The 17,845-nt window shown below is 41.5% G+C and overlaps 1 protein-coding gene across 1 annotated transcript; it reads right to left on the bottom strand.

The window, feature by feature from the left end:
* Positions 1-334: 334 nt before the first annotated feature.
* Positions 335-17,413, bottom strand: VKORC1L1 (vitamin K epoxide reductase complex subunit 1 like 1). The gene is made up of 3 exons (XM_037374876.1): positions 17,190-17,413; positions 5,201-5,310; positions 335-4,496 (listed from the first exon to the last, which is right to left on the bottom strand). The coding sequence occupies exons 1-3, from the start codon at positions 17,381-17,383 to the stop codon at positions 4,270-4,272; spliced, it is 531 nt and encodes a 176-aa protein (XP_037230773.1). The 5' UTR covers positions 17,384-17,413; the 3' UTR covers positions 335-4,269.
* Between the last annotated feature and the right edge of the window lie 432 nt (positions 17,414-17,845).

Here is a 17,845-nt window from a genome sequence, read left to right on the forward strand (position 1 = left end):
AACTGTAAACAGTTAAAGCCTCAAATCAATGCTGCTCCACCTTTACACACCCATGTGCACATAACGTTCAGCAAGACATGATGAAGCTGCAGAAATTCTATACACTGGTATCTCTGGGGACCCGAGTGCTTTAACCGTTCTACTGCTAACGCACAATGTCCTTGAAAAAAAAATAATCACAACTTAGTACATCTCTAGAAACAGAATTACAGTACTGACTTTAAAAACAGTTTCTAAGGCTCAGACTGAGTCCAAAAAGGCCTCTGATTGGGTTAATTCAAGCTCTTACGTTTGGACTGCACGAATGCAGCATAAGAATGATTGCAGCAAGACGTCCACAGGTAATTTCTACATTTATTTTTTATACCAAAAAGTTATGTGCAACAAATAGAATTCGTACATATTTACACTGGTTTTACCTGTTAGCAAAATTGTATCCTAAACCTCCAATAGAGAATCTCTCAACCTATACTGATAAAAGGAACATCTGCCTGATGACTCCATTTACATGGATGTTTAATTTGGAGTTTAAAGCACTAGTAATAAATAGTTGATGGAACATACTATACAGAACAAACACCTAATATTTAGGCCATGCTTAATACAGTTTTATGGTAACAGAATACTTAATCTTTTCTGGACCGGTTTTGTCTAGATCATATTTGAACGACATTGGCAGAACCAAAGCAATTAGATCTCTCTTTGACTTCACGTAACTTCGGAGCATCGAGTGCTGCCTGAAAGCGCCTCGCCCACCTGTGAACAACTGAGAGACTGTACAGCAGAAGACAAACGCTTACACAGTGTGCAGAAACCTCCTCACAAGAGATTCGCTGTCACTCTAGGTATCAGAGGTGGTAGGGAATGTTTCGTTGGCCTTAGCATTGCAAACACTTTACAGTAAGAAACTTCCAAGAACATTCATTTCCGAAACAAGACTCGAATGCTTTGTTGGCCTTAAGAGTAGCAAGTACCTTACAGTAAGAGGATTTCAGGAATGTTTAATTCCTAAGCAGGTTTTGGGATAAGGTTCTTTTGCCTTTCCAATCTGCCCCTCCCTACGAACTTCTGAGAGCTGAGGAAGCAGGGGAAGGGGAGGAAAAGCCCAAATTCAGAACCACTTGTTTGTATCTGACAATTTTTTCCCCACTCCGTTCTCTTGAGTGTTGAAACCACAATCTGTGTAACGCCCCCCTGTCCCACTGCCAGACCAGATATTATTTACTAGCTTTTACCCATATTCCTGTATCCTCAAGATTTCTCAGAATGCGCCTTGGGATTTGTAAGGGTCAAATTAATATCAACCACGTATTTGCCACCACACGTGCTTTGGCTGGGGACAGGCAGGGGGGCCACTGCGTGAAGCACTTGCCTGATTTCCATCACATTACTAACTGTAACCTGAGCCATTTCACTGGAAGAAATACACTGCTTCTATCATTGGGAGCAACAAGGAAAGAGTCAAAGAACTGGAAGCAAAAAAGTCCAAATTTCTACTGCTAAGATTATTTTGCCCTTTATTCAGGCCAACTGCATTTCTGAAGCACAAGAGAGAAAATAGAAGACTTAGGGCCGTTTCTAGCAAATCACTTCCAGTAAAAAGTAACTGCAAGAAAAGCACACGAGACAAGAGAGTTCACAATTAAGGATCAGGTTTGCAAGTTCGTGCACAAAGTGTAGCTGCAAATTCTTCCAGAGACCAAACTCAATATCCATTTGATCCCTATGTGCACACAAACAAGGACTGCAGACACGACTGCTGAAAATCTGGCCCTAAACAACTTTACTAAACAAACTGAATTAACAGACTATGCCCACACAGACAAGCACAAGACACAGTGAAGTTAGTCAACACCTATACTTTCAGCTGATGGGGCTTTTCTTCCTTTTCTGTGGTGTACGCTACACCCAGAAATTGGACCAAGTAATCATCGATTATACTTGTCTCCGTTGCTGCTTGTTCTGAGATATTAGCACTGAGACTATAACTATTTCAGGCAGCACGTTTTCATCTCTTCCTTGGATGAAAAAGATGCCTTAGTGTAGATCACAGGAATGCATCAAAATAAATCTATACAAGACATTAAACAGTGATATTGCCTCAAGGCTTGTAAAAGAACAAAGTAAAGCCTTGAGGGACCAGTTTAACATCATTCACTCCCCTCATATCAAAGTTCAAGGCATTTGAGAGACAGAACTAAACATCAAGACAAGCTTTAACTATACTCTGGTCAATACAAAACGCATTTAATGAATTGTTGTCTAAAACCATTAGACAAGAGGGACAAGTAATTTAGTGTTACATGCAACAGATGTTACTCATACCACAGAACTCTATACATAAAAGCCGTTTCCACCTACATCCTTGATACAAACCAGAAAATTACTTCAGTAGTAATTTAAATACTATTTTGTGAAGTCAATCTAAAATTTCTATTGTCTCTACAAAACACTGCATGTTTCACAGTCAAGTTCATCCTCAGCAACCTAGTGTTTATAATAATCCACATAGCCATACAACGTAAGTGTCTCTCTGACATTCATGTTTAAGGAAAAAAACCCAAAATTAGTTTAACTCTTTAAATAAATGGGTATGCAGTTGGAATTCTTCATATTTAGAAGCTGACAAGGGCAAAAAGCAGCACAGCACCAATTACAGAAAATAGCTGAACCTATACATTTTGGTGTCACAGAGTCTGAAACAGAAGTATTTTACTTTTCCAAATCACATCATCAACCTTCTGTCACACTGTTTTAAGATAAGTGAAACAATACTGCTACCACTTCTCAGTCTAAAAACTAAAACAGATCTCTTAATACTCTCCTATCCCCAGCAAGTTTGCGGGGAATTTTGTTTCTTTGTTCATTCTTAAAGCAAGGACACTTCTGCCTGCCAAGTTCAACACAAAGTATTTGGTTTAAGATTTTAAGACAGAAGGCACTTTTAACATTCAGCCTTAGAATACTGAGTGCAGAAACAACATTTACAATTTTGTTCCTTTGTTTAAATCTGCAGTTTAAGTTTTTTTTTCCCAATTAGTTATTAGAAAGAGCTATGATAGCATGGTATCACATTTCATTTTCAGAAGCACATTTGCTTACTTATCCCACTAAACAGATTGCCCTTCCAAAAGATCTTACGTGTGTCAGGTCTAAAGTTCACTTCCCAATATAGCGCAAACCAAAGATCCTGATGAAGATCAATTAAGTCACTGCTTCTTCAGCACACTGCTTGGTTATCCCACTCAGTTGGCGGTTTCAACTGCAAATTGCAATTCTATACTGCAGCATTCATACAACATCAAACATTAGTAACACTGGCTGGCTGACCACAGTTTAAAAACAAAACAGCTCTGCATGGAAGTTAAGTCTTTCAAAGAACACTTTTTGATACACCAGTCCCCCAGTCTGCATATAGTATCCCAGTGGCAGCTTTCTATTAACCACATTAAGCTGTTTTCATTCTGTACAGAAATCAATGAAGTTGTGGTTTAATGAACATCAGGTTTCGGCTTTAATTCCATTTTCATTACTGGAGACAAGGAAAAAAAAGGAAAAAAAAAAAAGAAAAAAAAAAAAAGAAAAATGGAACAAACCCCAACCATCATTCTTGTGAAAGCACTAACAGTGAGTGCAGCAACTTGGCGTTCTCTATAGAGGTCACTTCTTCCATCACGTCAGATGACTATTAGCTGAACACTCTAACAGCTCCTATGCTAAGAAAACTGATTGTACAGTGAGTTCTCCAGGGATGAAACCAATATTTCTGATTTTATTTACAGTATAACTCCTAGTCAAATCTAAGTCCATCAGCTAAAAAAAAAAAAAAAAAAAAAAAAAAGTAATACACATACTGTAAACATGGCAACATTAAATATAGTAATGCTAGTCTAGAATATTTAATGTTATGATCACATCTTGTTATACCTGAATTTATATACAGGGTATTTTATAGCAAGTGTTACCCACTTCACAAGTAGAGGGGGAAGAGGGAGAGTGTCTAGGTTTTGCTGTGGCTAAAACTCCTCCAAAGTAAAGTTAAAGCTTGTCTTTCATTGTATTAGAGCTTTCTTTCATAACCACATTTAAATTGAAGATTAGCACACACACCAGAAAAAAAAAATTATCTGGGGCCCCTTCAAATTTATAATTAAAAATTCAGTTATGATTCTTGGGGAAAGTGTCTGATATGGAGAATAAAAAATTACTGCAAAATAAATTTAATGGAAGTTGGGTCTTCAGACTGTCAGTCAAAAGTTCAAACAGGCGTTATTCCTGTTTGGGTTGAAGTTGCCGTTTCCAGGCCTCGTTCAAATAAACTAGACGTTTGTAGTTGATGATAAAGAGAATGAAGTTCAGCAAATATGTGATGACGCAGACAATGCAAAATTCCTTCAGCACGAAGTACAGAATGTATGCCAAGTACAATGACCCTACTACAGACACTATGGAGGATGTCATGAGGATTAGAGCTGCTACTGCACTTGCTGTCATACCTGCAACAAGAGAGAGAAAGTTACTACCGCTGCTCTCATTCCCCCCTTGCACACAAAGCAAAAAGCCTAAGCACTCTAATTCAAACTGAAGGCTAGTCAGCAAGTTTGTATTACATAAAAGTCTGTTTAAAATACCATGAGTTCAAGATGGCTGACAAATCGCTATTTGAAGGGGAGCTTCTAGGTTCTGTACGACAGTCCTTTGATAAGAGTGTGTGTAGTATTAACCATCTTCTGTATTCCTGAGTTATGGGAAAGTTACAGGTTGGTCAGGTTATGTCTGTCAGTATTAACAGCTTTATGGCAGACCATATAGTTACAAAGATATACATATACATTAAACTTCATGTACTTTTTTGCCTGCTATCTCTATTACTCCTGCCAAACTCATAAATTCCATTTTTATTTCCTATCTTTTCTATCACACAATCCAATGCTAAATATATTTAAGTGAAAATACAAATGCAGCAACTGTATTGATGCTTATATTAATAGCACAGCAGGAGAAAATGCAATTGCTCGTTATCAGTTGGGGGTTTAAGCCCTTTGGACAGATGTATCACTAGACTGGTTCTTAAAAAAAAAAAAAATATTAAAATCACATGCATTTGGTCTCTTACAGATTGCACAGTATATAATGCACTCCACTTTCATCACCACAGACTTCTTACATACTTTAGGCTCTAAACTGAATTTATACTTACCAAGTAGCATTTGTAGTATATAAAACACAAGTCCAAAAACACTGTTTGACTGATTTATTGCACTGTCCTTCCCAAAGATGGAACCCAACAGACCGAATCCTCGACCCCATCTGTAAAACAGTGAAACTAATTAACTTGTATTTGGGCACCTCTTGCTGTACATCAGTATTTTCCATTCATCACTGTTGAGGGGGGAAAAGATACACACATATATTCTGACACGGCCACTGCAGTCCTATCTGAAGTTCAAGGTTATCTTGGAAAACCAAGCAGTTTACAACAGGGGGTGCATAGGTACAACTTTATCCCACACATTACCGATTCAAGTGATTCAACACACCAGAAAGTACCAAGTTCACACCGCTGCAGCTTCACCAAGTGCCATGTCTGCTTCCTGTGGTTGTAGTTTAAAGCTCTTTTGTCAAATAAACACTTCTCCCTCCAATGATAGCTTGAGCAGTTCTCTCCACCGCATGGACACATGCTCACTATACAGCAGGGGGAAAATGGTGCAACTTAGTAACTAGTTGTTACCCTCTGCCAGCACTTACCTCACTGGCATCAGAGCAAGCAAATGACAACGTATGTTTGCACTCTGCCTGCTCCTGACCCGTCTAACGCCTTAGGAGGAACCCAGATCTGTCAAACAGGCAAGCTAGGGATGGTACCATAACAAGATTCACAGACTGCGTTTGTTCGAGCCCTTGCACAGCGTGACATTTGGAACTAGCACCTTCACCACAAAAGAACTTCCGACTTTTTAGTGATGCTAGAAAGCAGCACAAGCCTTACAAAACTGCTGCTGCAAAATAAGGGGGATAAAAGATTAAATTAGCAGATGTGTTTGTGCTAGAAACCATTCATTTGATGCCCTAAGGCAGACCATACCATTATCTGTAAAAGCAAAGTGAGGACCACATTTATTAGTGTCATTTGAAAATATGAGACGTTAACACTACTTCAAGAGGCAGCTTAATTCACTTACAAGAGAGCGTTAGGATATTTTCCTAGCACGTCTTTGAAGCATTAAGTCAAGTACTACATAAATGTAAGGCTACATTCACATTATCAGGTTAACTGTCACAGATCTACGTAAAAAAAAGTGCAATTCCTCACTACCGTTGCAGCAGAAGATGCTAGCATGCTACATTTATGCCAAGAGAAGCGCAGTTTCCAAATAGCTCGTTGTACCAGAGGCAATGGTTCTACTAAACCAAGACACAGGACAGATTTTCCCTCTGTACACTTCGGGAACGTTGCTGATAGACTTCACCATACATCTTGAGACCAGGGAAAGGCTACCACCACATTACAAGCAGTTTTCTCCCACAAGAAAGGTACCATGGTAAGTACAATTTAATACCATCTCCAAAATACTTCATAATCTCACAGCCATTTGTGCAGTATTTTCAAAACATATTAATCATTTTAATTCAAGCTTCGTAATTGTCAGCAATTAACTATTACGCCTAAGTCTTGCGCTCTTCTCTCCAAGAAACTGAGCAGAGAATTGGGCACCAGTTCCTAAAAAGCGTGTTTACTGCATAAACAATAAAACACACAAACATACTGTCAACTAGTTTGCTCTCACATTTCATATATGACTGAAGTGAAACGAGGGTGCAAATACAAAGTTTCAAGCCAGTAGAGAAGACCAGCTTTACCATGGGGACAACGCCTTGCACCCCAGAGCTGTGAAGGGTCAGAAAGACACAAGTTAATTGCTGGGAGGAGCAGTGCTATACTGCCTTGCTCCCTGCCGCCATCCCAGCGCAATGGGGCTGTGCAAACTGTGGGGGACAAGGCTGGTGAGACATCCTCCCTGCAGTATATATGAAGGCAAACAGTCCCACTTGGCATACAGTTCGCAGGCAAAGTAGCATCAAGGATGGCTACCAACAATCTGGAAAAGCAGCTGCAGAGATGTGAGTGCAGCACTTCACAGCCAAGGGAGCCACGCTTCCAAGAGGGAGGGATTAAAAAAAAAAAAAAAGACTAAACACCTTACAACAACACATAAGCAACCATTATAAAGAAATACTCCACGTTCCAAAGAATTTCAGCTATGATGAGACTTTCCTCCCACACACTGAATGTTATCTGGATTTTAAGCTAGAACTGTTTATTTTTTAGCCTTACTTTGATAAGATGGGCATGGCACATGGAACAATAGTCTCACATTGTCCAGCCAATGCAGCGTTGAAGAGCCAGACAAATATATTAAAGGTATCACCATTTTATGTTTAATAGTCCATTTTTATTTCCTTCTATTACCACACTTACAGATGCTTCAGCCTACTATCCACAGGTGCAATTTCTTGTTCTAGTCTCCAAGTGAGAGTTCTTCATATGGCAACTTTAAACTATTTGAACGTGCTCAAGCTTCCCTTACTAAGGCACTAAACAGTGCAACTCAAAGCGTGCCCAGTACTGTGGGTCAACATCAGCTCAGCCCAAAGTACCTGCAGGATGCTGAATTCCTACCTGCTCCCTGCCCTAGCTGGATGCTCATGTGATCCCATCAAGTTTGACAGTGAACTCAAGCTTACAACATCAGAAACTTTATACTACAGACAGAATCAGAATCTGACCCTACAGTTATTCTAAAAGTGAATAAAATGTCGTTAATGGAAAGATAATGAGTTCAAGCCCTTCCCGGCAGTCAGTATCCCCAAGCGATCTGTTCATAGCTGCAAGAAGGTCAGAGCACGGTGAAAGCTTTTTCCACATGCAACAGTTCATTAAGTATCTTGTTGGCCTTGTAGCAGCTTTAAGGACGTCAAGTATTAAATTTCAGTCCAATGAACACAGCTCCGATCTCACACCTTATTCCACACACCCCAGGACAGCTAAGAAGCCTGCGGTTTAAGAGGAAGCACTTTTTCCAGCCTTATAGGGTTTGAAGTGTGAGGAAGTTTTCTGCATCAAACTGAAAAGCAAAATATTTAGACTTTGTATATTTCTATTTCCATCTAATTTCTCTACTGAAGAGGCTAAATTATCTCCTAATTCTATCAAGGAGGTCCCAAAACCCACTAAAAAGCACAATGAGCCAAGTACTTTTGCAAGAAATTGGAGGAAGGGAAAAGACTTGAGGATGATAATCTTCCTTCTCAGACCAAAACCATGGAAATCACACCTGAGTTACAGTAACTTTAAAAACACGGCAAACAAATAGCAAGAAGAAAGACTGCCGTCCTAATAATAGGATAAACTCTTAAGAAATAAAACATCAGTAAAAAGGACTATGAAGTACTCGAAAGTTCTTCAGGAACTTGCTTTTCTTATAATTTACAAGAACTGTTGTTAACTTGAACCAACTCTTCGGATACAGAACACTAAGTAAAATGAACTGCACTAATCAAAAAGTTGCTTGCACAGCAGGATAAAAGCACAGTCCAACATTACCAACTTTTTTCCTAGGACCGACTGGTGGCTCCCCATCCCCGAAGCAGTCAAGTGTTGTGAGTCATGCTGGAGTCACCCTGCATGATTCAGAGCACTCTGACAAACACATGTGCAAGCCTACTTTTGCCACACCCGAGTTTCACTCCTATTGAAAAGGCAAAAAAAAAAAAAAAAAAAGGCAATCTGAACTAACCTCAAGGAAGTTTTAAAATAAATCTTTAAGACATCTTCCTGTATGTTTCAAGTAACTCAAATTCCCCTCTCTACTTGTCATTTGCAGGTACAACTTTGCGTGTTCTTTGAAAAAGTTTTCAGAATAGTGAATCGAGCAATCCAAGACAAAGTGTTTAGAATTGTTCACATAGTTCCTTAACATCTAAAATTGAATACTACAGTGACTTTTAGCCCAACGTACATTCCCTTTTATCAAAAGGAGGTACTGAAAATTATCATCCACCCTCTAAAGCGTCCCTTTTGGTTTGTGATATTTAACAAAGCTCAGAAGTATTGCATTTTTAGAAGTTTAAACCAGTATTTGCATGCACTTGACACTTCTTAACAGGAAGACAAGAACTGAGGTCATTTTGATCCACAAGAGACACGCCTCCAATAAAATTTATACTGTTAAATCATTAGCTCTTTTGCACAATTATGAACGCATTTAGCAGAGACAATACTGCTGGCAGAAAGGCAACCAAGACAACCTCATGCAGTACACTAGTATCTCAGTCATTTTAAAGGACAAGTAAACAACCTCCATGTTTAACAAGTTAAAAGCTGTAAGAGTTATCAGTACTAGCTCAAAAAGCAACAGCATTCTAAGCCTGCCAAACACAGCAAGTCAAACAAACAAGAAGTATGTATTTAGCCAAGGAGTCAGATTATTATCTCATCTACTCTCTGTAAGAAATGCTACACTCCTTTTTCTAGCCAAGCATCCCAATTCCAACAGTTCCTGCAGGAGATGTTTTTAAGGGTTTTTACAAAGAGATCATTCCCCAAGATGGTCTCCTTGACCTCAATCATCATTAAGTTAAGAATCAGCTTGAGAAAACTTCTGAACTGGGATTTCACCTGGACCACCATGCTCCGTAGCCTACCTTGAAGCCTTCCTCAATGTACCTCGATGTTTTCTGAACATGTACTTCGTACCCCCACAACATGCTCCAGTGCCGAATGCCAGAACTGCATCACCTCAATTTCACTTGGCAATCCTTAGTTCTCATGTCAAGAGAAGAACTACCTACTGTATGTTCATTTTAACATGAAAATAACCATACCAAATCAGCTCAAGCCCAGCTAGCTTTAGCACGCCCCTGACATCAGCAAGTAGCAGATGCCTTCAACTAAGCACACACATCCTTCCAGTACCTAAAGGGGGGCTACAAGAGAGCTGGAGAGGGGCTTTTTACAAGGGCCTTTAGCAACAGGACAAGGGGAAATGGCTTTAAACTGAAAGAGAGCAGATTTAATTATGTATTAGGAACAAATTCTTTACTGTGAGGGTGGTGAAGCACTGGCACAGACTGCCCAGAGAAGTTGCAGATGCTCCATCCCTGGCAGTGCCCAAGGCCAGGCTGGACGGGGCTTTGAGCAACCTGGGCTGGTGGAAGGGGTCCCTGCCCGTGGCAGGGGGTTAGGACTAGGTGATCTTTAATGTCCCTTCCAACCCAAACCCTTCTGTGATTCTACACTTTCCAGTTCACATTCAGGACTCCTAAATGTCTAGTTGAAAATGCTATCAAATCCTTCAGGAGACCGGATTATTAAATGGCATGAATGATTCAAAATCAGAGAACACACTGCATTTGTGCAGCAGCAGGTTTTCCAACACATTTCTCTCTCAATTTTTAGGTTTGCTGCAATGAAAAGGGTGAGCAGCGTAAGAGTTTCTATTTTCAGAGAACTGCAAGAAAAGAACTCAAGTTTTGTTTTCTGAGTAGTACAGATTAAAGCCCCTCATTTCAGGGTTACTTTTCATCCCATATGCATTATTTTGTTATCAACAGCAAGCACCATTTGCCACTTTGTAACCATGAGAAAACAATAAATACCATTTTCTAAAAAAAAAAAAAAAGCCTACACTTGACAAGTGATAAGCACATTTCCTTAAATATCATCTGACTTCTGAGATAAGTTACAGTACAGAATGGAACTTCTCAGGAGGGGACGAAACCTGGCCTATGCTCACACATCGCCTTCACTGAAAAGCTCATATAAAGGTCAAAAAGATCTGGAGCATGTTAATACTTAGCAATGTTAAGGAACTTTTGTTGCAGCTTCTTTATAGCTTCACTAGAGGATTTTGGGTTAAACCTAGTTCATGGTTACAAGGTCATTTAGGCCACTGTCACTGTTTTAATAAATCAAGTAAAAGCCTTCAATTAGAAACCATGAGAAAGGAAGATTAAATTTTCCCATTGGTAAATATATGCATCCTCCAGCTCCACCTCAGAAACAGTCCAAAAAAATCTCAGTGTCTAGATCTGCAAAATCTCAAGCAGAGAGTGTTTATTTATTTTATATCAGCTTTTACAGAAATACTGGTTATTCAAGCTACAAGCCAACAGCACTGCACTCCTACATAATCTCTTTTATTAAGCTATCGTAGATGAAGCCCAAATTCGAGCTATAGGCACTTTGTGAAATTTACTTTGCATCAGGCAAAATATCTCGCAGCCCTACTGCAAATTCCAGTCAAGCCAGTAATAATATATTTATGAAAACTAAAAATACATGTGCTAGTGTATACACTGTAAGGCTGGAAAAAAAAATAAAGACTCCACGTAGCTAGGGTACTGCTGTATGTTATAGAAGATGTGCCCTAGTCCCTCCGTATTACATCAGCCTGAAGTATTAAGTTATTAATTATCTGTGAAAAAGATGAGGCAAAAAAAAAAAAAAATCACTTAAATATCATCTACTGCTGCTTTTAGGAACAACTTGCTTTAGAAGTAATCAAGCTGGTTTTCTACAAGTGTTCCCGGAATGCCTGCCTTCCCCAGCACTGGGAATAACCTCCAGGTCCCTCCCAGCTCACACCCTCCGGCCTCTGCACCCTGCCTCCCCAATCAAGCCATGATCTATCAGTTCTGAGTCCTATCTGCCCACATGCTGCCTGGTCGGGCTGGCAGACCACATGGGACAGATAACCTTAGCTCACACAGAAGGATTTTTTTTTCCCCTTCAGCAGAGGTATTACTTTGAGCCTCTCTCCCCTCTCCTTTGGCACTGAGTCCATTTCTAAGAAAAACTTTACTAACTTGTATCCTTGGTTAAATTTTCCCATTAAAAAATGAACAGTTAAAAAATAAATTATTAATACACAACACAAAGGCAGAATTTTCCCTAGAAACCAGACTGAAAAAGCAGAATAACACAACCTATCTTGGCCTTGAGTTGTTCGTGCTTTTTTGGCTCAGTATCCTTAGCTGTAAAACTTGTATCATGCTCGCCTGGCTACAGCTACGCCAACTCACCATCATCTTGAACCTGCAGCACTCCAAATCCTGACGAAGCAAAAGTGCTTGACCTACTAGATGGATTCTGTCTACACTGGATTTCCCCTTGCCCAATCAACAAACTAGAGCTCTTCAAACCTTCCCTCGGACACCAAAACCAATAAATCCTTGCTATGGAATAACTGAAGCGCCGTTACACCTGCTATCTAACAGTTTGCAATCTTCAGAAATGAACAACAACCAATTTTAAACTACAGGACAGGTAACAGCAGAGTCTCAGGAGGCAACGTTTTCGTGTAAACTCTTTTGGCAGGCTAAGAACCACAAATATAATTCCTGTTGGATGACTACCATCAGCTCCACATACTGCCCTTCAGCAGTGTAATCAAAATTCTACATTCTTCTGTACAGAATCGAAGATGCCTAACAAAAACAGCTAACTTGCCTCAGGTTAAAGCTACTACTGCCTAGAGAAGAAGAGCAAAGACTTGAAAAACTAGTAACATTTCAAAGAAGCACATGGGCCTCATTTCTGTGTACTGGTTCACAAGAAGGGACTAGACAAGACTTTTCCCCACTACTCACATAAAGCTACTTTTACCATTTCTCACCTTGCATCAGTCACTAACAGTTGCAGCTGTCAACCTCAAACATACCTGAATGTTTGCTTGCAGGTACAGCAATAAAAAAAAAAAAAATAATGCTGGGACATCAGGAATTTACCATTAATATGAAAGATAACTGCTATATAATGTTCTTAACCTGGAACTGAGCAAACTTGACAGACATCAAGTTTACAGGAGCTGCCCCACAACAGAACTGAATGAGAACCTGCAATATAAACCTCAAGTTAGGGAGAAGGTCAGAGGAATTTTCTTCCATGTCCGACTGCCTTAGATAATGGGGTTGTTCTTGTCAACTTGATCTCTGTTCCAGCCTGCACTCTGCAAAGATGCACCAGAACAACAGTGCTAGCAAGGTGCCCTTCACCAAAAAACCAGCACCGGTCAAAGTTTTAACTGCAGTATCTTATAGCACAATCACACGCCCACTCTGCAGAGGAACAAGCTCTACACCAGCATAATTATACTCACACAACACAGCACTGAAGTACTATGTCACAAGACTAAGCGATTCAAACATCACATTTACACACACCTAAACCCACTGCTTAAAATGATTTATGAAGGTAAGCAGAACAATACAGCAACGCTACAGCTGTCACAGGCCATGCTTGGTAAATCCAGTAAGACAACTGCATGCCTGTACAGATCTGTCCACAACACATGCAAAATTTTACAGATATACACTTTTAAGAACTACCAGATAATTATTTTGGTGCATCCACTAGAAGACAGAAGGCAGACATGCATATTAGAGCTTTTTAGAACTGGCCTTTCAGCGTGGCTCAAATTCAAGATGACAATCCAAGACCTTGCACACTAGCATAAAGTTCAGAACAGGGAATCCCTAAAATATGTCACCTATCAAGTTATACGCAGATGAACACAGATTCTTAAAATCCTATTTTGACTCTAGAACTTCCTCAGTAACTCAGCTAAAGATGTTAACCTAGATCAATATTGACTATTTCCAAACCTCTTCACTTACGCAGCTGCAACTATTGCTAAAGATACAGTGATGTGTGCCCTTTGGCCAATCCTGACAGCTATCTTAAGTCTGTATGAAAGCTATCACAGCATGAACACATGCCAGGCTACAAAACTTCCTTCAAAAAGAGCCATTCACTAGCCTGCTCTGCAGGAACTTTAAATTAATCAAGACAGAAAGCAGAAACACATCAGAAGACCCGAAAATCTCCCAGGGCATGCAAAAGAACAAAGCAAAAATCTCTGGGTCTCTGCATTACTACTTAAATGTCACATTTTATTTCAAGCCATACCACTACGCATGTTACTTGAAACTTGTCTATAAGTTTAATTCCCTTTCTGAAACCAAAAATATTTTTCAGGAACTGCTATTAGCTAGTTTAATTACAAATAAAACCATTCTTGCCACTTACTCTCAAATGTAAGACAGCAATTCATTTAAAACATCTACATCAACTGCCAAATGAAAACGTTAGGTATTTCCCTAATACTTTCCCTTACTATACAGTCCTTAGTAGTTTTTCTTTTTAAACTACATCACAATTTTTCACCACAATAAAAGCTTGAAATATGCTGACCATTACTATTTTGAATAAGGGATACTAGGAAGGTATGTCTCCAGCATAATCTTCTGGATGACTCAGTCTCTGATAGAAGATTTTCTATGCTCCTCCCTCTGCATGCTGGTAATCTTTACAACATTTCTTTCTCACTGTTGTGCCAATACCAGATTTGGCTTAATAGCAATAAATACTAACAATCTTAGGGGGGGGGGGGGGGGGGGGGGGGGGGGGGGGGAAGTCTTGCCCAAAGACCAGAACTCCGTTCCAAAGTAACTCAGCTCAGGGAGGTAAACACTAGTTTATTCCAGTCATTCTATACACTTAAAAATAATCCCAACACCATGATGTGCTTCGTAAAGTTCAGTCCACTGTTACAGTAAACACCTAAAATGTGAAGCCTCTTAGATTCCAAGCTGCATCGGCAAGTCTAGCTTAAATAAAATGGCACACAAACAAATGAACACTCAGGAAGCCAGAAAAAGCCACAAATAAGTCTGTCACTTTTTTAACTCTGTAGAGTTACCTCTGCTAATCAGCTAATCAAATAGTTGTGATTGCCAGTGTAATAGTTCAATGAGAAAAGAAACTTATGAAAGCTAAATCTGTATTACATGTGAAAACACTGGAAAAAGACATTTGAAGCTCTACTATCCTGGTGAAATCTAAATTGTAGTTAAAGGTTCCTTTTAGAAATCAAGTTTCAGGGAAACTGGTGACATGGTAACAAGGAATATTCAATTGTGGGGCTGCGGCGGGGAGCAGGGGGAGAATGACCGATGGATGGGGAGCTGTAGCACCATGGAAAATAAGACTAATTTCTTTCAATGTTATTCTTACTTAAAGTTTAGGTTGCCCTCTTGTCTTAGTTTTAAAGCAATACTCCTTTTTCGTCTGTGTCCTGTACAGCGTTGAAAGCACATTCTTCTCCAAATATGGTCTGACTGAACAGAACTTGCACACTCCTTTTCCACAAACTCTCTTTACCACCTGCTCTAATTATCACAAGCTATCCTGACATTTGCAATACTTCAGTCTTTAAGCATGATTCTCCTAGCAAGTGCTAGGGAGACTTTAGTTGACTTTATCCCTAACTGTATCATATTACACAGAATTCCTACAGTAAAGTATTTACAGGTCTTACTATGGCATACTCAACATTTCAGCTGCAGCATAATCAATGAACACTATAATTACCAAGCATTATTCCATAATTACAAATACCCAAATACATAGTTGGAATTACTTTACCTCTTCAAAGCATTTAGTAAACATGCATTAAAACTATTAATTCAAATTCCCTGTCTCCATAGCAGCATTTGCAATAACAATAAAAAGCTAATGATGGGCCACTTCTATGCAAGAACAGACTACTATGGAGCACTTACTTAGGTGCTTAAATCTCTGATACTCTTTTTATCTCTATAGCTGTGGTAAAATTCAGATTACTGATGATACATAGTTTAATCTCAGTAGCCTATGCATAGCTTTAGTTTACAAGTTTAAGTTATCTGGCAAGCTTATAGAAGCCTTCTTCCTGTTTAGACTGAAACTTCTCATTTCAGGTCACTTCTCAAGTAGAGACATGACCAAGCACCTTCACAAACTAAAGATTACCTGATGACAGACAGAAGGGCAGAGTTAAAGCCCTCGCTCAATCACAAGAGGCTCCTTTGAGACCTCCCACATCTCTCTGTAACATACCACAATCCCACTTCTGACACAATGGAAGTGATTTGAACAATAAAGAGTTCCCTGTATGTTTTACCCTAAACAATTTAACCACCTCCCTCTTTGACAGAGTATGGGCACATTCTCGCCCATTGGCTCCTTAGGATAATACAGCAGGTACCTTTATACAAACTGTGACAGCTTTTATGCAGGACACAGAGAGGCAAAATGAAAAAAAACCACAAGTACTCATTCAGCTGAAGGCACTAACATCATAACAAAATTCTCATTTAAAAAAAGGAAGCATTTAATACACGCATCTGTGGAAGAACCAAACCCATCCCCCCTTCCCAGCTCCTTACTTGCTATGCCTCTTCCCCCCCCCCCCCCATATACATAGATATATAACAGTTTTGAGATTGCTGGACAAATCATGTTATTTCTTTAGTTTAAATACTTGAGAATATGGATTTAGGAGTTTCTTGGCCAAATTACATCCCGAAGTATTTCCTGTACCAGTCTTACACTGGTAGCACTTGCAACTATTCAGCACGTTAAATCTTTTCATTATCATCTTTCAGTTACGTGAGAAGTCAAGCCAGCAGCAAATTAAAATTTATACATCGACTCTAACAGAAATAAGAACCACTGGCCTTTAGAAAACAATCCCTAAAGTAATTACTGACAGGGAGCCTGTAAAATAGATCAGGATTTGGACTGGGCTTTTGCTGCTGAGGCATACAAACGTCTTTTGAATCAAGCGCTTCCTCTGTGTCACGAAAGCAATCTTCCGTGCTGCCAGGTGACATTACAATAAAAATGCAATTCAGATACTCCGATTAAAGCAACCCAAAGCCAATCACCTCCAGCCGCACATGTTTGTGTTGGCCTCAACCACGAATCACACCCGCAGCGTTTTACCCCACCAGGTATTTGACGCCGAGCCGCCTGCCGCTCGCTAATTGCGCCGATTACAACACAGAAATTGCGGGTGCCTCACCCTCCACCCCGCAGCGATGCCGGCAAAAAGCCGTTCCCACACCAACCCCCCCGGGAAGGGGCTGCCTAAACCGGGAGCCCCGCAGCTCCCCCCGCCTGCGGCCCCCAGCCCCGGCCCGGCCCCGGCCCGCAGCCCCCACCCCCCTCACAGGGCCGGCCCGGCCCCCCAGCAGCCCCCGCCTTCGCCCCCGAGGTACCGGAGACGGCGCTCCCCGCGCCCGCAGCCCCCTCTCCCCGCGGCGGCCTGAGGCGGCGGCAGCGGGTCCCATCCCCGCCTCACCTGGAGGTGATGGCGGCGGAGCAGCGGACCCGCTCGCTGAGGTCGCACAAGGCCTGGTAGTGGAGGTCGCGGCCCTTCTCCCGCTCCAGGTGGCAGGCGTAGAGGGACAGCAGGATGCCGGCCGCGCACACGGCGGAGCGGGCCACCCGCTCCCAGCGCGGCACCGACACTCGCAGCAGGACGGGCGCCGCCATCTTACCCCCTCCCTCCGCCTCAGCCCGCGACGCGCGCCCGGCGCCGGCCAGCCGCGCACGCGCGCCCACACCCCATTGGCTCGCTGGGCGGGCGCGCCCCTCCTGCCCCGCCCCTCCCCGCCCCGCCGGCCGCGCCGGACGTGGCGCTCCGCGACGACGTCACGTCAGGCCGGGGCGGGGGGGCGTGGCGCGGCGGGCGGTCATGGCGCCGCCTGGCGGCCATCGGGCGGCACCGCACGGCGCACGGCCCGGGCTGTGTGTGTGTCATTCCCCCCCCGCCCTCACTGATGTCAGCACGAAAATTAGGTTTTTCCCCCCCTCTTTCCCCTTCAGATCTGGACTGTTCCAGGGAGCGCTGAGAAACCAGTCACGGCTGACGTGACCCTCAGGGCTGATGTGTCCCTTGGCAGTCGCTGAGGCGGCGCTGGCCTCAGGCAGGTGCCCCCGTGAGCACTCCAGGTT

Source organism: Falco rusticolus, chromosome 1 (genome assembly GCF_015220075.1).
Source record: "Falco rusticolus isolate bFalRus1 chromosome 1, bFalRus1.pri, whole genome shotgun sequence".
Lineage (NCBI taxonomy): Eukaryota > Metazoa > Chordata > Aves > Falconiformes > Falconidae > Falco > Falco rusticolus.